This window comes from Myotis nattereri (genome assembly GCF_964212035.1).
Source record: "Myotis nattereri genome assembly, chromosome: 4".
NCBI lineage: Eukaryota > Metazoa > Chordata > Mammalia > Chiroptera > Vespertilionidae > Myotis > Myotis nattereri.
In genome coordinates this window covers 41,993,748-42,019,199 of record NC_138079.1, presented here as the reverse complement: position 1 = coordinate 42,019,199, position 25,452 = coordinate 41,993,748, and the positions used below count along the sequence as shown (strand labels likewise).

Below are 25,452 nucleotides of genomic sequence, written 5' to 3'. Positions count from 1 at the left end.
TCGGCTGGACCTCAGCAGCAAGCTAACCTACCGGTCAGAGCGTCTGTTCCCTGGTGCTCAGTGCATGTCATAGCGACTGGTTGACTGACTGTCCCCTAGTGGTCAGTGCACGTCATAGCGAGCGGTTGAGCGACCTTAGCATATCATTAGCATATTACTCTTTGATTGGTTGAACGGATGACTGGACTACCAGACACTTAGCATATTAGGCTTTTATTATATAGGATAATACAGAGATATCTGTATAACATTACTCATTTTCCTCTAATGGGAGCATCTTGGAAAACTATAATTACAACCAGAATATTGATACAGTCAAGATTCAGAACATTGCCATCATAAGAATTCTTTATGGTGCTATTTTATACCTAAACCCACTTTCTTCCCCGTGCTTAACCCTGCAACCCTTAATCCCCAGCAACCACTAATTGTTTCTCAATCTCTATAATGTTGCCATTTCAGAAACATTATATCAATGGAATTATATGTAACCTTTTAGGATTAATTTTTTTCTTTCAGCATACTTCTCTGGAGGTTCATCAGAGTTGTGTGTATCAGTAATACGTTTTTTTATTTATGAGTGGTATTCCATGGCATAGATGTTTAACCAGTTGTTTAACCATTCATCCATTGAAGGACATCTGGGTTGTTTCCATTTTGGCTAATAAGAATAAAGCTGCTATGAATATTTTGTGTGCAGGTTTTTGTATGAGAATAAATTTCCATTTCCAAGTGATAAATGCCCAAGAGTGCAATTACTGGGATATACAGTAATTATAGGTTTAGTTCTGTCAGAAATTGCCAACCTGCCAGAGTGACTGTAACCTTTTGCATTCTTACCAGCCATGTATGAGTGATCACTTTCTTCTATGTCCTCACCGTCATTTGGTCTTGTCACTATTTTTAAAATTTAAATGGAGCCATTCTGATAGGTGTGTGGTGATATCTTGCTCTGGTTTTCATTTGCATTTCCCTAATAGCTAATGAAGTTGATTATTTTTTCATATTTGCTGGTGGGATTTTTTTATTTTTTTTTGCCATTTGTATATCTCTTTGGTGAATAGTTTGTTGATACCTGTATTAGTTTTCTAGAGCTGCCATAACAAAATACCACAGACTAGGTGGCTCAATCAACAGAAATCCATTTCTTATCATTTTAGAGGCTGGAAGTCCAGTATCAAGGTGTTTGCGGATTTGATTTCTCCTGGGGCCTCTCTCCTTGGCTTATAGATGTCTTCTCTCTGTGTCCTCACACTGTCCTGTCCTGTGGAATCTCAGAAGTCTGACAGCCCTCCTTTATTTTGTCCTGTCTCTCCTATTTAGTCCAATTGGCAGTGTTTCTGCAAGTAAAATTCCATCTCTATTAAACCCATGAGTCGTACCCATGATCTCTTTTATCAAATGATTTTCTCGACATACCCTTGGCATTCTTTTCTGAAGACTTTTTATTGATTTTTGCCAAAAAGATAGGCTGAGAAATTTCTAAATCTTCAAGTTCTGGCTAACTTTTGCTTAAATTTTTTCAGTTTATCTTTATCATTTTACAGTAAGTAACAAGGTGAAAGCAGGCTGACCCTTCAACCCTTTGCTTAGAAATCTCCTCAGCTAAATATTCAAATCCATCACGTTTAACTTATAGTTTTCACAAAACACTAGAACATAGTTCAGCCAAATTCTTTGCCACCTTATAACATGGATTGCCTTTCCTCCAGTTTCTAGTAACATTTTCCTCATTTCCATCTGAGACCTCATGAGAATAAACTTTAACATCCATCTTCCTACCAACAGTCTCTTCAAAGCAATCTTGGTTTTTTTAAACATGCAAATCAAAATTGTTCTAGCTTCTACCTATTACCCAGTTTTAAAGCCATTTCAACATTTTTAGGTATTTATTATAGCAGCACCCCACTTCTCAGATGTTGGCATTTACTGGTTATCTTTTTTCATCCAGTTTGAGATCTGCTGGGCTCTTGGAATGAAGAGCGACTTTTGATTGAACATGGAAATTGTGGGTATTATGAAATTCTTGATCTTATTCAAACTGAGGTAAATACCTTGTTATTATTTCCAGGTCATGGTAAAGTTTAGGTTCTCCTCTCCACCTCCATTGGTTGTCACAGAGGTTGTAGTTATTAATGTTACTGTGAGTGAATGTGTGATTTCTGACTCCCCACTAATACTTCCCTGATAGCTTTTTGTCTGTGAGGAATAGAAGTGCATCATTCCTGTATACATGTATCCTCCACTAACACCACAGAGTGGTATGTCCTTGTTACTACTGCGTGCTGCAGGTTCTGAGTGTCCAGTAAGCATCCCTTTTGCATTAGCTTTGTGAGGAGGTATAAGGTCACCTCCTTATTTATAGGTGAGCTTGAATGTCCAAGCTCCTCACTTGGTCTCCACTGAACCATTGGGCTGCCTCACTTAACTCCTGGTGAGAATTAAAGTCTCAGTGATGTCTTGTCCTTTTCTGATACCACCACAGTGGGATGATTGGGGTATCATTGCAGTCTGGTGAGGGTAGAAGTCTACTCTCTCCCTTTTATCCTTTGTGGATGAGGATAGGTATGGGACCATGGTATTTTCTCTAGTGTTGGCTGCAATAGAGCAGTTATTTTATTAAAAAGTTGTTTTCTTGCTAGACCTTCCCTTTCTTGGTCCTTTGGCAACATAGGGCAGACTTTTGGAAGTGTTTTGTTTTATTTTGTTTTTTAATCTGTGCTTATTGGTGTTTCTGGGTTACCTGCTTCTCTAGCACCCAGTCTTAAATATGAGATAAAAAAAATCCTAGAGCCGAACCAAGATGGCGGCATAGGTAAGCACAGGAGATTGCTACCTCGCACAACCACAAAAATACAACTAAAAGACGGAACAGACATCATCCAGAACCACAGGAAGGCTGGCTGAGTGGGAATTCTACAACTAGAAGGAAAGAGAAAAGCATACTGAGACTCAGAGGAGGTGTGGTGTGGAAGTAAAATACAGAGGTACAGAGGCGCATGCGGAGAGGGTTGGCGGCTGAGGACACGGTTGTCTTTTTCAATCGGGAGGGAGTCTCAAGCTCTGAGCTCCAGTTCCAGGTGAGTCTCTGGGGACCCATACTCATAGGGGAGAAACCGGACTGTCTGGCATCGGTCAGAACTCGAGGGCAGCTTTCTCTCGGGGGTGCTTGCAGCGTTTGCCGGGACACTGAGAAGCAGGGCCTCTGAGGGCAGGACTGAGAGCAGCCATAACTGCTCGCTCCGCCCTGTAGATCCCCTGGGACCTTGCCCTGCCCAAGCCACAGAGGCTTTTGCATATGAAAGGCCTGGCCCTTTGCAATCTGATAATTACCTAACAAATTGCAGCTGGCCCAAGGCCCTAGGGCAACTTGCATTGCATAGCCTCAGGCAGAGCCTAGATTAGCACCTCCTTAGAGATCCAGAAGCCAGTGTGCCCCGTGGTCAGAGTGGGAGCATCCAGATTGCAGCTCCTCGGATTCATAAAGGACACACTCAGGGAGCAGACTCAGTGAGCACCAAAGCCCCACTGAAGCAAGTCTTGCCCCAGAGGGGTGTCTCCAGCACAGAAGTTCTCCCACTGCAGACACAGCTGATTGTCACAGCCAATTGGCCTGGAGGTCAATTCCTCCCAGTGTTACCCACAACAATCAAGGCTTAACTACAACAAGACTGTGCACAAAGCCCACAAGGGGGTGCACCAAGTGTGTCCTCCTCAGGTAACTGGGGAGGCTGAGCCACTGGGCCCTATAGGACACCTAGTACAGAAAGCCACTCTCTCGACATAGTGAAGCATAAAAAAAATGTGGAGACAAAGAAACAGGACACAAATGACAGAAATGGAGGAAAGCAAACTACTGGATATAGAGTTCAAAACCACACTTTTAAGGTTTTTCAAGAATTTTCTAGAAACTGCTGATAAATTGAGTGAGACACTCAATAAATCTAGTGAGACCCTCGAGGTTATGAAAAAGGACCAACTAGAAATTAAGCATACACTGACTGAAATAAAGAATATTATACAGACTCCCAACAGCAGACTAGAGGATCGCAAGAAGCAAGTCAAAGATTTGAAATACGAAGAAGCAAAAAACACCCAACTGGAAAAGCAAAATGAAAAAAGAATCCAAAAATACGAAGATAGTGTAAGGAGCCTCTGGGACAGCTTCAAGCATACCAACATCCGAATTATAGGGGTGCCAGAAGAAGAGAGAGAGCAAGATATTGAAAACCTATTTGAAGAAATAATGACAGAAAACTTCCCCTAACTGGTGAAAGAAATAGACTTACAAGTCCAGGAAGCGCAGAGAACCCCAAACAAAAGGAATCCAAAGAGGACCACACCAAGACACATCATAATTAAAATGCCAAGAGCAAAAGACAAAGAGAGAATCTTAAAAGCAGCAAGAGAAAGAAAGTCAGTTACCTACAAGGGAGTACTCATACGACTGTCAGCTGATTTCTCAACAGAAACTTTGCAGGCGAGAAGGGAGTGGCAAGAAATATTCAAAGTGATGAATGCCAAGAACCTACAACCAAGATTACTTTATCCAGCAAAGCTATCATTCAGAATTGCAGGTCAGATAAAGAGCTTCACAGATAAGGAAAAGCTATAGGAGTTCATCACCACTAAACCAGTATTATATGAAATGCTGAAAGGTATCCTTTAAGAAGAGCAAGAAGAAGAAAATGGTAAAGATACAAATTATGAACAACAAATACACATCTATCAACAAGTAAATCTAAAAATCAAGTGAATAAATAATCTGATGAACAGAATAAACTGGTGATTTTAATAGAATCAGGGGCTTTGAAAGGGAGTGGACTGACTATTCTTGGGGGGAAAAGGGGTGTGGGGGATGCAGGAAGAGACTGAACAAAAGTGCACCTATGGATGAGGACAGTGGGGGTGGGGTGAGGGTGGAGGGTGGGTGGGAATTGGGTGGAGGGGAGCTATGGGGGAAAAAAGAGGAACAACTGTAATAATCTGAACAATAAAGATTTAATTTAAAAAAAAATGAAAGCCTAAGGAACGCACTATAGTTATTCTTTGGGTCCTGAGGTCTCTACTCACTCTTCTGCTCTCTGCCTTTCCTTTTTCTAATGTTTGTTCTATATATAATATCTTGGGTTTCTGGTTGTACCTCGTGAGAAAAATAGGGAACAGTATATCTACTTCATTCTCTCAGAAGTAGAAAGTACATTTCAGAAACTTGATAACAGAAGTTACCTCTAAATAGTAGTTGATTCAGGTAGATGTTATTTTTGTGTTTTTTTGTTTATTTTTAAGATTAAATGCCTATAGACTGATTTTATTGTCTAAGATAATAAAGACTTCAAATAAAACGGACAAAAACAGAATCAACTATTATGGATATACCTAAAGCTCAAACTGAGTCTTTCTTGACAACATAGGGACCTACTTAATCACTAGTTGTAAACCTGTCAAGCTTTATTATGATTTCCTTTATGTGTTGCAGTTCAAAAAATTATCCTCTTTTTTTCTGACCAATTGATCAATTACAGAGTGGCTGGTAATTTATAGAAACAATTTTTAGGTTTTAGGTAGTCTCATATTATAGGCTTTGTTAGAATCTAATTGTCAGATTTTTTTCTTTGGGTAGCTATGGGTATTTATATGGGGATTTAATATTTTTTAGTTTTCCTGTATAATATAAAAGAAGTATCATCTATAGCACTAAGGGACAGTTACTATGTTATAAAATATGAGAAAAATCAAGACCTTTATATAAGTAGCAAGTATTTTGAAATCACCTCAACGGTTTTGTTGTACAGTAAAATATTATCATTATTGTAGAAGTTTTAAAAATTTTTCTTTTTGCAATGTTTGGGCTGTTCAGGGTCTGAACTAAACATGGGATTGGATTTCTTTCCTATAGGATGATGGTCTAGAGGACAACGAAAAGAATTTCTATGAGTCGGATGAGGAACAGAAAGAAAAGGCTGACAAGAGAAAGAAGCCTTATACTATGGATCCAGACCATCGGCTTTTAATTCGGAATACAAAACCTTTGCTTCAGAGCAGAAATGCAGCGGTATGTTAACATACTTATAAGAAATAATTCTCACAGATTTCTTTTTATGGCTAAAAGTATGTAAGTTCAGTAAACAAGTCTTTATATTTGAGTGTGCTAATGGAGCATTTGTTTATTTCTTTATATAAAAAAAGTTTTGATGATATTACTTGGTTTGATAGTTGTATGCCTATTAGACTTGATTTACTTTTTTGTGGTTTTGTTAATTGGTTTTCCTAAGATATGAGCTCAAGATGTTTCTGAGCTGATTGGAAGACTATATATGTTTCTCTATTGCTAGTTTGTGGTTGTGGGTACATAATGTGATATCAGTCTATATTTGTATTTACTTGATAAAAGTACCTAACATAATGCCTTATACATAGTAAATTTTAACTGATAGAAATAACTATTAAAAATAATCTGTATCTATATCCTAATTTTTTATTTATTTTAACCTTTTTATTTTAAATAATTCTTTATTTTTAGAATATACATGCACAATAGAAAATTAGAAAATGCAGACTAGCAGAACTAAAAACAAAGAAACATCACGTTCCCATCACTAAGAACTCACTGTCACAATATCTTAATGTATTTTCTTCCAGATCTTTTTTCTGCACAAATATACATATATTATCATATATGTACATCTATACATATGTATATTTTAAATCAAGATAGAAATCATACTGTATGTAGTATTTTTAACCTGTTTATTTTCTAGTCCTCGCCACCTTTCTATTTCAATAAAGTTTCATCTCATTTAATACCAACTTATCTGAAGTTATCTTTTATAAGTGATTCATCTAAACCAGTATCTGCTACATTTCACTTGCTTGTTATCCCTTTTAAACCTCTCAATTCTTGCAGGATGTTCTTCTGTGTTTATTTGATTGATTCCTATATAGAGTGCTATTTAATTTTTTCTTCCATAACCTGCATTTCCTATTAACTGGAAGTTATAGCTAAAGGCTTGATGGATTCAAGTTAAACATTTTATTACAATTTTTCAATTAAAATATTCTTATGAATTAGCAAAAACTTTGAAAATGAGGAATTTAATGTGAATCTTGTTTTTTGATGCTTGCGAATTTAGAATATGAGCTTTGTATATATGTGTTAGTAATTAGCAAACGTTTTTATCTTATACTTAGTAATTTAGTTTCTGAATCATTATTAAATAACCATGCAAAGTAATAAAAAATTATTCTTTTACTAATGTTGTAAATATGCTTGGCCAGACGGTTGTGAAGTAGCTGTTACTTGCCACCTAAGACTCTACTTTATAATTGACCTACTATTAATTTAACTTTGTCTTAGAAGTTGATTTTGTAGTACAAATACTGATCAAAAAGTTCTTGAATAGTGAAACATATAGAGGTAGATTGTACTTTTTGTCCCAGTATGTTCTGGTTCCATGCTTATTTGGTTGTGTACCAAGTAGAGGTGGCTAACTTTTTGTTCCAGTATGTTTTGTTGTTTATTATCCTGCTTATTTGATTATATATACATATATAATATTTCTTTTTTTAAATTAGACATATCTTTATTAACATAGAGCAAGTTGTAGAACATTTGTTCATGCAACAAATATTACTGAGCACCTGCTATAGCCAATGAACCAAATACTGACAAGGCCCTTGCCCATAAAAAAGAAAAGTGTAAATTTTATGTAAAACTATTTACATATATTCATATGAGCACAAACACACATATACATATGCATAAACAAACTGAAACAAATTCTTAAAGTCTCTTGTAAAAGTTGCGAATAAGGCTAAAACAAAAAATATCTATTCATAACCCTTCAGAAGTCAATATATGTGTGTGTGTGTATATATATATTTATATTTATCCCCCTGGGGGATTGGGCCTAAGCTGGCAATCAGACATCCCTCTGGCAGCCCGGGAGCCCTCAGGGGATGTCCACTTGCCAGCGGGGAACAGGCCTAAGGTGCAATTGGACATACTTAGCGCTGCTAAGGAGGCGGGAGAGGCTCCCACCACCACCGCTGTACTGGCAACCATCAGCCTGGCATGTGGCTGAGCAGAGCTCCCGCTGTGGGAGCGCACTGACCACCAGGGGGAAGCTCCTGCATTGAGTGTCTGCCCCCTGGTGGCCAATGTGTGTCATAGTGACCAGTCATTCCCAGTCGTTCTGCTGTTAGGGTCAGATTGCATATTACCCTTTTATTATATAGGATAGAGGCCTGGTGCATGGGTGGGGGCCGACTAGTTTGCCCTGAAAGTTGTCCTGGATCAGGTGGGGGTCCCGTTGGGGTGCCTGGCCAGCCTGGGTGAGGGGCTGGTGGATGTTTGCAGGCTGGTCACACCCCCTTCAGGATGGGGGTCCCCACTGGGGTGCCTGGCCAGCCTGGGTGAGGGGCTAATGGCTGTTTGCAGCTGGTCACTCCCCCTCAGCGTGGGGGTCCCCACGGGGGTGCCTGGCCAGCCTGGGTGAGGGGCTGATGGCTGTTTGCAGGCTGGACAAGCCTCCCCAGTGGGGACCCTCACCTCATGGAGGTTTGGCCAGCCTGGGTGAGTGGCTGAGGGCCGTTTACCGGCTGGACAAGCCCCCCAGCGATGGAAGCTCCCAGACTCTCCTTTTTTTTCTTTTTATTCTGGGATTTATTTACCTTCTATAATTGAAACTTTGTAGCCTTGAGTGGAGCTCAGAGCCAGCCAGGGCAGGCAGGAGCGAAGTGTGGCTTCCTCCATTGCCAGGGGCAACCCAGCCTCCTGCTCACTCCGGCTCCATGGCCATGGCCAACTGAAAGCAGGTATCTGGGGTTTATTTATCTTCTATAATTGAAACTTCGTTGCTTTGAGTGGAGCTCAGAGCCGGCCGCGGCAGCTTGCCTTCCTCCATCATTGGGGCAACCAAGCCTCCTGCTTGCTCCAGCTCTGTGGCTTCCGGCCGCCATCTTGGTTGGGTTAATTTGCATATAGTTGCTCTGATTGGCTGGTGGGCGTGGCTTAAGGCATAGCGAAGGTATGGTCAATTTGCATATCTGTCTTTTATTAGTGTAGACAGAGGCCCGGTGCACAAAAATTTGTGCACTTGGGGGGAGGGGGAGGGCTCCCTCAGCCCGGCCTGTGCCCTCTCACAGTCTGGGACCCCACGGGAGATAACGACCTGCTGGCTTAGGCCTGCTCCCGGGTGGCAGAGGGCAGGCCTAATCCCTAGGTGCAGCCCCTGGTCGGGCTCAGAGCAGGTCCAATTGGGGAGTTGGGGCGCCGCCCCCTGTCATGCACAGAGCAGGGCGGATTGGGAGGTTGCAGTGCCACCCTCAGTCACGCTCAGGGTAGGGCCGATTGGGGGGTTGGGGCACCACCCCCTGTCACACTCAAGGCAGGGTCGATGGGGAGGTTGCGGTGCCACCCCCTGTCACGCACAGAGCAGGGCCAATCAGGGGGTTGGGGCGCTGCCCCCTGTCATGCACAGAGCAGGGCCGATCAGGGGGTTGGGGAGCTCCCCCCTGTCACGCACAGAGCGGGGTCAATCAGGGGGTTGGGGAGCTCACCCCTGTCATGCACAGAGCAGGGCCCAAAAGGGGGTTGGGGAGCTCCCCCTGTCACGCACAGAGCAGGGCCCATCAGGGGATTGGGGAGCTCCCCCCTGTCACTCACAGAGTAGGGCCGATAGGGGAGTTGGGGCACCACCCCCTGACACACACAGAGCAGGGCGGATCAGGGGGTTGGGGCCCTGCCCTCTATCACCCACAGAGCAGGGCTGATCAGGGGGTTGGGGCGCCGCCACTCTCACACTCAGGGCAGGGCCGATGGGGAGGTTATGGCTCTACCCCGTCACACACAGAGCAGGGCCCATGGGGTGGGGGGGTTGGGGTGCCGCACCCTGTCACACACAGAGCCGCAGGGTGATCAGGGGGTTGGGGAGCTCCCCCCATCAGGCACAGAGCAGGGCCGATCAGGGGGTTGGGGCGCCTTCCCCTGTCATACACAGAACCGCAGGGCAATCAGGGGGTTTGGGAGCTGCCCCCTGTCACGCTGATCCCGGTGCTGGGAGACCTCTCAGCTCTGTTGATCCTGGTCCTGGGAGGCATATTACCCTTTTACTATATAGAATAGAGGCCTGGTGCATGGGTGGGGGCCAGCTGGTTTGCCTTGAAGGGTGTCCTGGATCAGGGTGGGGGTCCCCACTGGGGTGCCTGGCCAGCCTGGATGAGGGGTTGATGGCTGTTTGCAGCTGGTCACACACCCTTCAGGGTGGGGGTCCCCACTGGGGTGCCTGGCCAGTCTGGGTGAGGGGCTGAGGGCTGTTTTCAGGCTGGCACTGAAGCTCCCAACCGCTCCTTTTTTCTTTTTTTTCTTTTTCTTATTCTGGTCCAGCTTTAGCTCTGAGGCTTGGCTCCAGCTCTGAGGCCTCAGCTGCTGAAAACAGGTACCTGGTTTGTTTTGGTTCTATAATCGAAACTCTGTATCAACTCCAGCTCTGAGATCCCAGCTCTCTGAAAGCTGGTTTCTGGGGTTTTGTTTAGCTTCTATATTTGTTACAATGTTTTTTAAACTGCAAGCTCAGAGGAGAGGCCGGTAAGGCAGATGGGGAACGTTGCAGTCCTCCGTCACTGAAGCAAGCAAGCCTCATGTTCAGTTTAAGCTGCCTGGCTGCCAGCCGCCATCTTGACTGGCAGTTAATTTGCATTTCTCGCTGATTAGCCAATGGGAAGGGTAGCGGTTGTACGCCAATTACCATGTTTCTCTTTTATTAGATAGGACTAGGGGCCCGGTGCACGAAATTCGTGCACTGGGTGTGTGTGTGGGGGAGAGTGTCCCTCAGCCCAGCCTGCCCCCTCTCACATACTGGGAGCACTCAGGCGTTGACCCCCATCACCCTCCGATCGCCTGATCGGCCCCTTGCCCAGGCCTGATGCCTCCGCCAGAGGTGTCAGGCTTGGACAGGGGACCCCCATCTCCCCACAATCACTGGCTCTGGCCCCCGCCCAGGCCTGAGGCCTCTGGCCCAGGAATCATGCCTGGGCAGGGGACTCCCATCTCCCTCTGATCGCTTGCTCCACCCCCCGCCCAAGCCTGACGCCTCTGACCCAGGCTTTAGGCCTGGGCAAGGGTACCATCATATCCCCCCAATCCCCGGCTCCGCCCCCCACCCAGGCCTGATGCCTCAGCCAGAGGAGTTGACCCTCATCACCCTCCGGTCACCAATCACCGGATCGGCCCCTTGACCAGGCCTGAGGCCTCCGGCAGAGGTGTCAGGCCTGGGCAGGGGACCCCCAGCTCCCCGCGGTTGCAGGCTCCGCCCCTGCCCAGGCCTAACGCCTCTGGCCTAGGCGTCCGGCCCAGGCAGCGGGGACCTGCAGTGGCAGCGGGGGGGCGCCGCGATTGTGGGCTTCGCTTTGGGCCCAGGCAAGGGACCCCTAGCTCCTGGGACTGCCAGCTTCGACCGTGCCCAGCTCCCATCGCTGGCTCCACCCCTACTTCCTGCTATCACTGGCCAGGGCGCCAAAGGCGCCTGATTCTCCGATCATGGCTGGGGGCAGGGCAAAGGTGGCCCCAGGGCCGCCTTTGCCCTGCCCCCCAGCTCTTAGCTCCCCCCTGGGTTTCAGATCACTGTCAGTGGCAGGGGGCTTCTTCCTGCTTTCCCTTTCGCCTCCCTGCATTGTGCCTACATATGCAAATTAGCCGCCATCTTGTTGGCAGTTAACTGCCAATCTTAGTTGGCAGTTAATTTGCATATAGCCCTGATTAGCCAATGAAAAAGGTATCGCCGTACGCCAATTACCATTTTTCTCTTTTATTAGTGTAGATATGCATAACCCATGGACACAGACAGTAGTTTGGTGAAGGCTAGGTGGGGCATGTGTAGTAGGGTGGAGGGGTCAATTGGAAAAAAAAGGGACACCTGTAATACTTTCAACAATAAAGATAAATTTTAAAAATATTAAAAATGCTGTTAATTTAGAGGCTCTGAGGGGAAAACTGCCTTTTGCTAGCTTCTGGTGGTTACCAACATTTCTTGGCATTCCTTGAATGGCTTATCACTTTACCATTTATATCTGCCTCCGTTGTCAATTTGCTTTCTTTTCTGTGTATCTGTGTCCTTTTCTGTCTCTTATAAGGACACTTTCATTGGATTTAGGGCCCACCCTAATTCAGTATGATCTCATCCTGATCATTACATTAATAACATCTGCAAAGACCTTATTTCCAGGTAAGGTAACATTTGAGGGTAGACATGAATTTTTAGGGCGGGGACACTAATTACCTGCTACAAAAGGTAACATATTCATCGTATTTCATAGGAATTTTGTAGGAGTTAAAGGCAATAATATGTAAGAATGTTATTGAAACTGTAGTGTGCTCCAGTGTTCATAGTTCTGATTGTTTTCATGCTTTTATTTTTTAGGTGGTTATGGCAGTTGCTCAGCTGTATTGGCACATATCACCAAAATCTGAAGCTGGCATTATTTCTAAATCACTAGTGCGTTTACTTCGTAGCAGTAGGTAGGACATGGTTTTATGTACGTTTTCTTTTGTATTCCTTCAAAGGAAATATTTGAACAAATAAAATGTATCTTTCATTTATCTCAGAGTTTATTATAAATATTGAATTTTTGAAACCTTAAACCCAAATAGCCCAACGGAATTAAAAATATCTATTGGCCCGGCTGGTGTGGCTAGGTGGTTGAGTGTGGACCTATGAACCAGGAGGTCACGATTCAATTCCTGGTAAGGGCGCATGCCCAGGATGCAGGCTCAATCCCAAGTAGGGGACATGCAGGAGGCAGCTGATCAATGATTCTCTCATTATGATGTTTCTCTGGGCAAAATTGACAGAATCAGTTTATATGAACTCTGCGGTCATGTTTGTTTCATCAGGCCTAAGAATAACTTCCTTGCATGTGTTCTGAGCAGCTACAATATTGGCTTTACATATTAGGAATACAGTATTATAAAATTGGTTTTAACTCTTACTCATCATGAATCAAATCTAACTTATTAATTGTTTTTAGGGAAATGTACTTTAAAATAAGGCATAAATATCTAAAATTTACTGAAAACTTTTCAATATTATATTTGAGTTCCATTTAATATGAAACTTATCACTAATTACTTTTCTTTAATGTACTTAAAGATATTTCATTGGAAATAATACCCAGTGAAAATTCTTGTTTAATTTCTAGGGAGGTGCAGTATATTGTCCTACAGAATATAGCAACTATGTCAATTCAAAGAAAGGTATGTACATTGTGAGTACATAATTTAAGAGAGAAATGAATGCATTAGTACCATTGAATGTATTCATATATTTATTTTTGTCATTTAGGGTATGTTTGAACCTTATTTGAAGAGTTTCTACGTTAGGTCAACTGATCCAACTATGATCAAGACACTTAAGGTAGGCATGCTCTTATTTTTCTGATATTCTAATATGTGTTTTCTTTGAAGATACTGTTATAGCTTCTAGCGTCTGTAAAATGGAAATATGTTTTTTTTAAAAAAACAGATCATTTAGGGATTTTCTTTAAACTTTCTAAACTACATTATTATATACTAGTTACTGTGCTACATCTTAATAATACAAAGTGAAAACATGCTGCCCACACCCTGAATAACTCACAGTATACTGAATGAAACAGATGTGTAAATAGACAATTTTAACAGTATGTGATATTATGGAGAGTTTAATTGAGTGCTGTGAAAAACAGTCTTCTTCTCTGAAAGATTTAGAAAAGACTTGTGAAAAAGATGATGTTTGAGTGGATTTTAAAATAATAACATTTTTGGGAATTTTGTTGTTGGTTAGTAGGTTGATTGGGAGGTTGTAGAGTTGCAAGTAGGAGATGGGCACAGTTTATGCTAACACAAGGGATTATAAGAGTTGTTTTGAGGGAATGATAACTACAGTATAGAGCAGTGATGGTGAACCTATGACACGCACGTGTCAGAGGGTTACACGCGAACTCATTTTTTTGGTTGATTTTTCTTTGTGAAATGGCATTTAAATATATAAAATAAATATCAAAAATATAAATCTTTGTTTTGCTATGGTTGCAAATATCAAAAAATTTCTCTATGTGACACGGCACCAGAGTTAAGTTAGGGTTTTTAAAAATGCTGACACGCCTGAGCTCAAAAGGTTCGCCATCACTGGTATAGAGTGTAGTTTGGATATAGCACTATATGGATTAAAACAATGTGACATTAAAACAGAAAAAGAAGTGGAATAGAATTAAAACCTGGAAATAGATCAGTGTATATGAAAGTGTACTGTGTAATAGAGGAGACATTACAAACCAATGCGGAAAGGGTGGACTGTAAATATTAGAATTATTGGTTATTCACATGGAAACTGAGTTTAATCATAAGAAAATCTAAAACACATCCAAGTACAATGTGTTATATTGAACTGGATATTTTTATTTTGCATTATTGAGATAATTGGTGAAACTTAGAGAGTGACAATTGCATTGATGTGATGTATCAGTGTAAATGTCTTGATTTTCTTGGTTGTATTGTGGCCTATAAGACATGTCCTTGTTTGTAGGAAATATGCATAGTATTTGGGGACAATGCAATATCAAATTGACAACTATGGTCTCAAATATTTCAGATCAAAAATAGTTATTTTTACCTTTTTTATATGTTGAGATTATTTTTTAAATTGTACAGAAAAATTAAATGACCTCATCAAAATAAAATGAAAAGTCTAGCCATAATCTGGGAGAAAATATACCCATACATATATCTGAAAAATGACTGGTACTTAGAATATATAAAGAACTTCTAAAATTTGTGCCTTTTAATTGTAATGCTTGGACCATTTACTTTTAATGTTATTATTGACATCAATGTGTTTATGTCTATATCTTATGTGTTTTCTCTTTGTCCCATTTGTTCTCTGTTGCTTTTTTCCTTTTTCACGCTTTTCTTCAGATTAATTGGATACTTTTTATGAGTAAAAACATCTTTTTAGTGAGCTTATTGGAAATGGGCTTTTAATTGCATATTTCTTGTAACTCTAAATCCAGAATAATTAAAATGTCTAAGAATTTGGGATGGTAGGATGAAGGAAACAGTAAGACAGTTAATCTGGAACACAGAGGTATTACATGGAGGGCAGTAGTTTTCTAATTTTCTTAATAAAAGAAGTCAAACTACCTTAAATTGTTTAGGTTAATTGGATATAAATTGTAAAATTGGGACAAACAATTAGGGAAAATGTTGGATTCTCTTTTTTGTAATTACTTTTTAAGCACTCTGTAAATATCTATTCTCTATATGTAGATGTAGGGAGACAAAATTCACTTGAAGGGTGTAATGCTTCACAACATTTGTAGCTGTGGCTTCTTTTAAAAACACAAATTACCTTTCTATTAAATGCCTAGCCTCTATTAAATTCATCTTTTTAGTTTGTTTCAAAATGTTTACTTCTTTTTTCTACTGTAGCTTGAAATTTTGACAAACTTGGCAAATGAAGCCAACATATCAACTCTTCTTCGAGAATTTCAGGTTTGTATACAGTGCTAATTCTTAACATTTGTTCAGTTTAAAGTTAAATATAAATATACATCTTTCTGAACTTTGAAATATATAATTGTTTAAATAAAACAGTCATTTGGGATGGGGTAATTTTATGCAGTTAGTTGTATAGAGGTGACACATTGGACCTGTTTCAGAATATTGGTGATATAATATCAGATGTTTAAGAAGGTCCATTGTTTAATATATTATTACTTCAGTATCCATTTTATCATTTTTTATCTTTGTACCTTATTTTTGTGTTTGTTATGTTCATAGGTATGTTTACTTATAATTTTTTTGAGTAAAATAGTGAATTTTTCTAAAGACTCTTATTTTTAGTTGAGGAAATTAGATAACCAACTGGGTAACAGTTTTTAAATATAATTGATCTTTCCTAAGTGGAACTAAGAGACTTTTATTTCTTTAATCTATTTCTTCAACAATTAATCATGTTTTTGCTACCATTTTCACTAAGTTTGTAAGTTTTTAGATATACTTAGATTTTTCTCCTCCATTTGTCATTTAGGCACCATTTAAAAGTATTCTATTTTCCATGTTAGATAACCATAGTGTTAAATCTACAGAATGAACTCATTTGAGCTTGGGATTTCAGTTGAATATTGGATTTTAAAATTTATTATATATATCATATATATAAATATGCATGTTGAAAGTGCTTTCATTTCTGTAAAGAATAAAAACTGAGTTTTTAAATTAGGAAAGTTTAACCAAGTGAAATTCTTTAGGGCTATCATAAATTTTGTAAAAATCTCTTAACTTCCTGTTGTTAAATAATTGAATTATTTATTTTTAAGTTTGTATAAATATTTATTTACAATGTATCTTTAAAAATTATTTTAAAGAAAATCTATTTATTAAAAGTATGATATTTTGTTTTATTGTAAACTGAGTATTTATAGTCTTTATTGAAATGTTGTTCACTATAACTATTTTGGTGTTACTACTATTCAGAAACTATTTTAAAAGTAAAATATTTTTGGAAGCATATTGGTTTTTTTCTTCCTCTTCTCCCAATTTTTAGATTTAGTGTCTCTGAAAAATCAACCCTTTTTTTCATAGATTCACAGATGCTGCTGGTTAAATGAACTGAAACCTCCAAAGTGAGAGTTCTCATCCTATCTTTCAGCCTTGCACTTAAACTAATTGCTATCTTTGGGTTATTGCTATCTCCGCTCCCCACTGTCTGTTTTGGAGTCGTAAGCCACTGTAGCCACAAGTGAATGAATCTGGCTTGAAAATGTACCTCTTTTATAGGCACATTCTTTAAGTAAAAAGGAAATTAAATTTAGCCAAGTCATCAGTTAGTTCTCCCATTGTACTTATAGATGAGATTATGTATGCTGCAATTTTTGACAAAACAATATGAAAGGCATTGTTTTGTTCACTTGATATAGTACCAGTGTATAAACTAATTGAAATAATATTTTTAGACTTATGTGAAAAGCCAGGATAAGCAATTTGCAGCAGCCACTATTCAAACTATAGGCAGATGTGCAACAAACATCTTAGAAGTCACTGACACATGTCTCAATGGCCTGGTGTGTCTGCTGTCCAACAAAGATGGTAAGTTGACAGTTTCATTTTGTTTTTCAAGTAATTAATCATTTGAATATTCTTGCATTTTATTTTTTCCTATATGTCAGTAGCATGGTAATGATGAGTAGCATTTTATCTTTGAAACACACACACACACACACACACAGTTGTTTTTGTTGTTGTTTGTTTTTAGTAAATTGGGTAATTAACTTATAAACAATATCTGTCTTCCCTGAACAGAACTAAGAAAGTATAATTTTTTTTTTATTTCTTCACAATTTAATCACCTTTATTGTACTCTGTCTCAAAGGCTCTATTTTGCTTTTCAGTGGCATGTAGGCCATGTATAATATTGGTTCACCTGCAGAGGGTGCTAAAAGCAGGCAAATGACTCTATGCCATGGAGAAGTTACTAGATCAAAAAAGTATGTTGAATGTGTTACCATCAAAGTTTTTCCCCAGAAATCCAAGATTAATCCTAGATTTAGAACTCATCAGTTGGAACAGTTTCATGTTTTTAAGCCCTACAATATCTAAACATTTTGTAAAACTAGATAGGTAAAATATATAATCTAGATACTGTTCTGTGGTGAAATGTCAGTTATTTCTATGGTATGGCTTTAGATTAAATGAGGCCATGTGGAGAGAGAGAAAAATGAGTCACCTGTCACCTTTAAAATAGTTTATGTAGAAGACATTTATTATAATTATGTATTTGATTAAAATGAGATTCTTTTTTTAAAAAGCATAATTTTTAATGTAAAATCATTGAAATTATTTGTGGGATTCTAAATTATGTCATATCTAGACACAGGCATATATGACATAGCAACCATAGTTTAAACATAACAAATTGATTATTTTATTTGAAAAGTCACTTTTCACTACAATTACTCTTTTATTCCTAATTATCTTTTTTCTCACATGTATCTTTTGAAACAAAATTCATCCCCAAATAAGAGTGTTTTTTATTGTGAACATAAAATTATAATCTTTTACCTATAAATTCAAGATGTTATTATTGATAGACTACTTTTCTACATGTAGTAGTAAAACTCTAAATAACTGTGGCAACATAAATTATCAGGTTATAGATTCTTTAAACAAATTGACTGTGGGAGGTAACTAGAGGAAATAGGATGCTAACTATACATTTTTATCTATTTTCTACTTTTAATAACTTCCTTTTTATCTATTCCTATATCACACTTTAAAATATGAGTTCAAAAACATGTTTTTATTTTCTTACATGTTTAATAATGACTTTCTATTTGATCAAATAAGACATACTTCTTGGGTTAAATTTAAAATTACAGTTTTTAAACCATGATTTACCATGGTAGTTGTTATTTTAAAATTTAATTGCATACAGTAAAGCACCACAAATTAGTTAGAACACAAATTTGTTTTTTTAAGTACAAAATATATTCAAGATTTTTCAATTTTATATTTTGACCTTTTTTTCTCTTGTGAAATTTTCAAGCTGTGAAAAAGTATATTTTTCTACTTAAGCTTATTGCACATTAATATCTCAAAAAATGTTTTTATTGCCCTAACCGGTTTGGCTCAGTGGATAGAGCGTCAGCTTGCAAATTCAAGGGTCCCAGGTTCGATTGCGGTCAAGGGCATGTACCTTGGTTGTGGGCACATCCCCAGTAGGAAGCGTGCAGGAGGCAGCTGGTTGATGTTTCTTTCTCATCGATGTTTTTAACTCTCTATCCCTTTCCCTTCCTCTCTGTAAAAAATCAATAAAATATATTTTAAAAAATATTTTTATTGACTTTGATTTAAAAGATGAATATTCTACCCTGTAGCACTTTTAAAGGAGGAATAGATTATTTTATAAATAGGTAATGGGAGACTAATATAATTTATAATCACTCTTAAAAGTAGGAGGATTTAATCATGAAAGCATTGATATTTTAATGTTTTTAGGCTTTTGGTAAACCAAAACTCTCTCTTTAGAACCATGATTTTTTTCTATAGTTTTTATATTAAGAAACTTAAATACTGTCTAGTTATGTTTGCATAATCATTATTAGCCCGTAATACTTGATTCTTTAACTCTTTATCATATGTGCTACACTTTTGTAGTTTGGAGATCTGGCTCAGTATAAGTGAGCAGTAAAACAAATGAAAATATTTATATTAAATCATTAAAGAAATTAATAATATTTTAAACTTTAAAATGGCCAATGTTGACAACAGAGCCCCTTTCGATTCCTATTAAAACGTCTTCTTTTGGAAATAAATGCTATGAAGGAGGCTTTAATTTCTTTAAAATCTGTAAGATCTTTTGAAACTCTAAGGATTTGTGATTCTTTGGTTTTATGTTAGTATGAATATGAATACATCATCATCTCTTTGGATTTTATATCTTAAAACCTCAGTGACAGCATTTAGACTTCATTGTTTTTACATGTATTTAATATATTCTTATTAGACCTGTAGTCTTTTGGTTTTTCTTTTTTTAATGTTAATTTATCCCTTCTTGGCATAGATAATGTTAATTTATCCCTTCCAGGCAGACATGAAACTAGCCCTAAAATATTCCAATATCATGAAGATTAATTTGACAAAATTTAAAAATATCTATAGAAGAAATCTGCATTTCAGTTGGCTTAAGATAATTTAATTCCTTATGGTAATTTACTTTAAGTAACATATCAGCAAAATCCGCTCTCTGAATAATGTTTCCTCCATGTACTGTAAGATTATTTTGTTTGTTTAAATTTTATATAATTCAGTGAGCATTAATTGAGGACTTAAATCAGTTGAAGTATTTAGTAAATGTTTAATAGATGAATAAGGTACTTACTCAGCCTATAAAAAGTTCCTGCAATTGTGGAGCTCACAATCTAATGGAGGGAGGCAGTAATATAAAACGAGTACCTGGTATGTTATTATCTCCATATATTGACAACTTGCTTAGTTGCCAGCCATCTCCTTACATTAAGAACTAGACTTTCTATCTATGTTTGATAGGTAATGTTACTTGAATAAATTACCCAATCTCTCTGTGCTTCAGATTCCTCATTTGTAAAATGAGGATAATAGACGACTGTACTAATCCTGAGGACATTTTACTGAGTGAAATAAGTCAGTCACAGAAACACAAATACCAAATGATTTCACTTGTATGGAGTATTAAAAAGTCAAATTCATAGAATCAAAGAGTGCAAAAGTTAGTTGCCAATGGCTGGGGAAAAAGGAAATGAGGAGTTACTGTTCAGTCAGCATAAAGTTTCAGTTAAACTAGATGAATAAACTTTGGAGATCTCCTGTACAACATTGTATCTCTAGTCAACACTGATGTATTGTATACTTGAAATTTAGCTAAGAGGGTAGATCTCATGTTAAGTGTTATCCCATATAATAAAAGCCCAGTGACCAAAACAGTGGAACGACTAGAACGACTAGAGACCAGAACACCACAGCCCCTTGCCCTGGCTGGCCCTGCCCCCCAGTGAGTGGTTAGGGGCGATCAGGCAGGCAGGTGAGCAGTTATGAGTCAGTGGTCCTGGATTGCGAGAGGGATGTCCGACTGCTGGTTTAGGCCTGATCTGGGATTCCTGTGGGATCGGGACTAAACCAGCAGTTGGATATCCCCCAAAAGGTCTCAGATTGCGAGAGGGTGCAGGCCGGGCTGAGGGACTCCCCTGTTTACGAATTTCGTGCACCCGGCCTCTAGTTACTATAATAATATGAAAAAATTTTGAAACAGTAGGTTGTACTTCTTAGAATGAGGACCATTAAGTTCTGTAGAGGACAAGAGGGAAGCTAAGAAAGGTCAAGAACATAGTATTATTTTGTGCTTCTGGTTGAGTACCACCACAGTACTGATGTCTTTGAAGTCCAGGAGGTAGCATAAAGGAAAAGTAGGGTGGAATTAAATGGAGGGAATGAGAAGGCATCTGGGTAAGAAGAAGAATGCACCACCGTACCCCAAGATGTTCAGATCTTAATGCCCAGAACCTATGAATATATTACCTTACATGGCAAAAAGGACTTTGCTGATGTGATTAAGATTCTTACCAAGGGGAGATTATTCAAGTGGACCCAGTGTAATCCAAATGGCCTTTCTAAGGGAAAGAGGGAGGCCAAGAAAGTCAGATGTCAGAAACAGAGGATGGAGTGATGGCACTACTGGAAGGGGGACTTGGAATGCCAACAACCTCTAGAAATTGGAAAAGGCAACAGATTTTCCCATGGAACTTAATCCTGTCAACACCTTGATTTTAGCCCATAAAACTCATGTTAACTTCTGGCTCCAGAATTGTAAGGTTATAATAAACTAGAAGCCTGATGCATGAAATTCGTGCAAGAGTAGGCCTTCCTTCCCCCAGCTGCCAACACCGGCTTCCCTCTGGCACCTGGGACCCAGGCTTCCCTCCAACTGCTGGCAGGCACCTGGGACCTGGGCTTCCCTCCAGCTGCCAGCAGGCACCTGGGACCCAGGCTTCCCTCGCAGACCTGGCTTCATCCAGAAGGTCATCTGGAAGGACGTATGGAAGGATGTCCAGTCTAATTAGCATATTATGCTTTTATTATTATAGATGTGTATTGTTTTAAGCCACTAAGTTTCTGGTAATCTGTAATAACAACAATGGGGAACTAATACAGCATCAAAGAATAAATAATATCGAGTATATACTTCAACTATAGCCAATCCTGCCTCTGCATGAGTATAATTACAATTAAACATTTTTTCTTATTCAGGCTAACTTTACAATAATATATTTTAAAATTAAAAATTTTTATACTAAGAAGTCTTTAAAGTCACACTTAGATCATATGTTACTTTGTGTAGTAATTACTTACATAACCATGTAATGTTTTCAACTAGCGTGTAAGTTTGATGAGGGCCAGGTCTCATTCACTCAACCATAAAAAAGAATGAAATCTTACCATTTAAGACAACATGGCTGGATTTAGAGCAGGGGTGGGGACCCTTTTTCTGCCAAGGGCCATTTGGATATTTACAACATCATTCACCGGCCATACAAAATTATCAACTTAAAAAATAGCCTATATTTGGCAAAGCTTTTAATTAACTCACCCCTAATGCCTTGGTAGAGCAAGACCAAATGATTTTGTGGGCCTTATAGGGCCCGTGGACTGGACATTCTCCACCCCTAATCTGGAGGATATTATGCCAAGTGAAATAAGTCAGACAGAGAAAGACAAATACCATATGATTTCACTTACATGTGAAATCTTAAACACACACACACGCACACACAAACTAAATGAACAAATAAAACAAAAACAAAGTCATAGCTACAAAGGGTCACCAGATGGGAAGGGGATTGGAGGAAGGGATTAAAATATACAAATTGGAGTTATAAAAATAGTCACAGGGATATCAAGTACAACATAGGGAATATTGTAATAACTATGTCTAATGTCAGATAGGTACTAGACTTACCAGGGTGATCACTTTGTAAGGTATGTAAATGCCTAATCACTATGTTGTACACCTGAAACAAATATAATATTGTATGTCAGCTGTAATTGAAAAATAAAATGTTTACGATTTAAAGAAGCAGAGGTTAGAAAGGGATATCATAAACCAGGAGACGATAACATGTTAGAAATTAAAGAGTATACTCTTCTATTTAAGATGGATATTCACCCCCAAAATTTCAAAGTACATGCATGGTTGTAGTTTTCACCTAGTCATTTAAGACATGTAGAATATTTTACTAATTTGAATTAGAATTGAATAATACATGTTTAATATGAATAATCTCTTTTTCAGAAATAGTTGTTGCTGAAAGTGTGGTTGTTATTAAGAAATTACTGCAAATGCAACCTGCACAACATGGTGAAATTATTAAACATATGGCCAAACTCTTGGACAGTATCACTGTGAGTACCAATTTTTGCTGGACAAACTGAATTTTACTCAGTATATTATAGTTTCGTTAAAATAAATGGGGATTTTCTTTTGCTATAAAGGATTGTAGAGGGACAATTGGCAAAATCTCAATCAAATCTGTAGATTAGATAATAGTACTGGTTCACTGTTTAATTTCCTAATTTTTAAATAATTTTACTGTGGTTATGCAAGAACATTTATTAGGAAGTTCACACTGAAGTATTTTGAGATTAAAGGGCATGTCTACAATTTTTATCTATCCAGAAACCGAAATGTATTTGTATACGTAGAGAGAAAGCTAGAACAAATATAGTAACATGTTAACATTTGGGGAATCTGGGTAAAGGGTATTCAGAAGTTCTTTTTACTTTTCTTACCAATTTTTTATAAATCTGAAATTATGTTTAAAAATTAAATTAAAAAATATCAATCTTGGTTCTATCACTTACCAGTTCCATGTCCTTACCTTAAAATCTTTGTGCTTCACTTTTCCCATCTGCACAATAGTGATAGTAGAAGAACCTATATTGTTGTATTCCATTACTTAATACTGGAGGCCTGATGCATGAAATTCTTGCAAGGGGCTTGGCCCTCGCAGCCCTGGCTTCGTCCAGAAGGTCGTTCGGCTGTTCATTCTAATTAGCATATTACGCTTTTATTATTATAGATGTGTAAAGCTCTGAATAATAGGAGTACTGCATGTTAGCTGTTATTATCTGTGTCTCATTTCATTCTCTTCCCTTTAAAACTAAAGTTTTGGAAAAAATTATCTGAAAATAATTTTATTTCCTCACCTCACACTCTTCAACACATCACAGTCTGATTTTGATTCTTACTTTTTCCAAGGTCCCTATCTCCCTCTTATTAAATCCTGGAGATTATTTGCTTTCCATATCTTTCTTGATCTTTTGTTCACATTTGATTTTACTGACCACTTCTTCCCTTTTAAAACACGCTCTCTGTGGCTTTTACCTGATATTTTTTTCAAATTCTTCTCCATTGTGTTTGCCTTTTACTCTGCCTGTTGTTTGAATATTATAGTTTGACAACTAATGTTCTATAACTGAAAGGGTTGTGTTTTGGGAAGGGACTATATAATTTCCTTCTTTAAAGATTGGGTAATCTATACTGTTAGCCTATTCAGAGGGATTATATTTCTGTAGTGAAAGGTAATGGATGGCAAGGTTTGGAGCCTACCAATTTTTAATGTCTGATGGCAAAATTTCCCTTCCCTCAGGGTGTTAGTAAAGCTTTAGGGCAATTACACATTTATCTTGAAGCTGAGAATCAGACTCAACTGGAGTCACTTATCATTTGAGTTTCTACCACATCTCTCACCAGAGAGTTCCTTTGTCCTCATATCCACTCTTATTGTTGATTAATGATCAAAGTCAAGACTTCTCATAAAGATTGTATATGTGAGGTATAGGGCTTAAGAGAGTGGATTGGAAAACTGGATGGCTTGGGATCAAATTTAGTCTCTACCTTTTACTAACTTTGTGAATTTAAGCAAGTTATTTGACTTCTATGCTCCAGTTTTTTTCATCTGTAAAATGGGAACAGTAATACGAATAACTTTCAGACCTATTATGAAGAATATGAGTCAATGTGTGTGAAACATTTAGTGTGTAGTGTAAACTGTTATTATGATCATGAGTATATTTAATGTCTTTAAAGGAGACACACTTAATGAAGTTTAAATTTAGTAAGTGATTTCGTGGCCCCTTTTGTATTTTACTTATATATTTAACAGAACTCCTATAATGCTGTTCATATGCCAGGTACTATTCTAAGCATGTTAAACATAAAAATTATTAATTTTAATAACAATTATTTAAGGTGGATTCTATTAGAATTCCCATTTTACATGAGAGAAAACTGAGACACACGTAGGTTGAGTAACTTGCCTAAGGTCACATAGCTAGTAGGTCTGCTTTTATAACTAATACATTATGCTGTCTCTTCCATTTCTAGTCATTGTCTCTCTCTCTCTCGCTCTCTCTCTCTCTCTCTCTCTCTCTCGTATTCAATTCACTGTCCTACTTACTGACCTGGCCAGAACTTTATTGTTGTTGCCCCAAATCATTGACAACTTGGACATTAGATGGACATGGTCCATGTTTGCCCAATTATGAAGCAGATGTTTTACATTATTTGTCAGTGGTCTATTGATGAGAGCTGAGAGGGTACACCTTTTTCCTCAAGTCCACTGAGATGGACATCCAGCAGCCGTGCATACCAAGCATCAAATTACAGTAGCATTTTTAGTCATTGTAACAACCACAAATACTCCTACATATATTTAGATACCTTCTAGGGATGTGGTATATCCTTCAGTAAGAATCACTTTTCTAACCAATAACCAGATAGTGGAATACTAGACAGAGAAAGACAAAGAATAGAGATACATACATGAGGCCATTTTATTCAACTTTCTCTACAATAGTGGTTGGAATATTGCCCAATTAAATATTTT

At 38.4% G+C, this 25,452-nt stretch overlaps 1 protein-coding gene across 3 annotated transcripts in view; it reads left to right on the top strand.

Moving 5' to 3' along the window:
* Nucleotides 1-25,452, top strand: part of AP3B1 (adaptor related protein complex 3 subunit beta 1) — a gene marked incomplete at its 3' end in the record, with an annotated part of 192,857 nt that overhangs the window by 53,431 nt on the left and 113,974 nt on the right. For all 3 annotated transcript variants that reach the window (XR_013995856.1, XM_081088790.1, XM_081088791.1), the window contains exons 8-14: nucleotides 5,900-6,055; nucleotides 12,420-12,517; nucleotides 13,198-13,252; nucleotides 13,341-13,412; nucleotides 15,464-15,526; nucleotides 16,990-17,122; nucleotides 22,857-22,966. Coding sequence is in view for 2 of the 3 variants with exons in the window: in XM_081088790.1 (XP_080944916.1) it covers nucleotides 5,900-6,055; nucleotides 12,420-12,517; nucleotides 13,198-13,252; nucleotides 13,341-13,412; nucleotides 15,464-15,526; nucleotides 16,990-17,122; nucleotides 22,857-22,966 (687 nt within the window). The remainder of the gene's footprint in view (nucleotides 1-5,899; nucleotides 6,056-12,419; nucleotides 12,518-13,197; nucleotides 13,253-13,340; nucleotides 13,413-15,463; nucleotides 15,527-16,989; nucleotides 17,123-22,856; nucleotides 22,967-25,452) is intronic.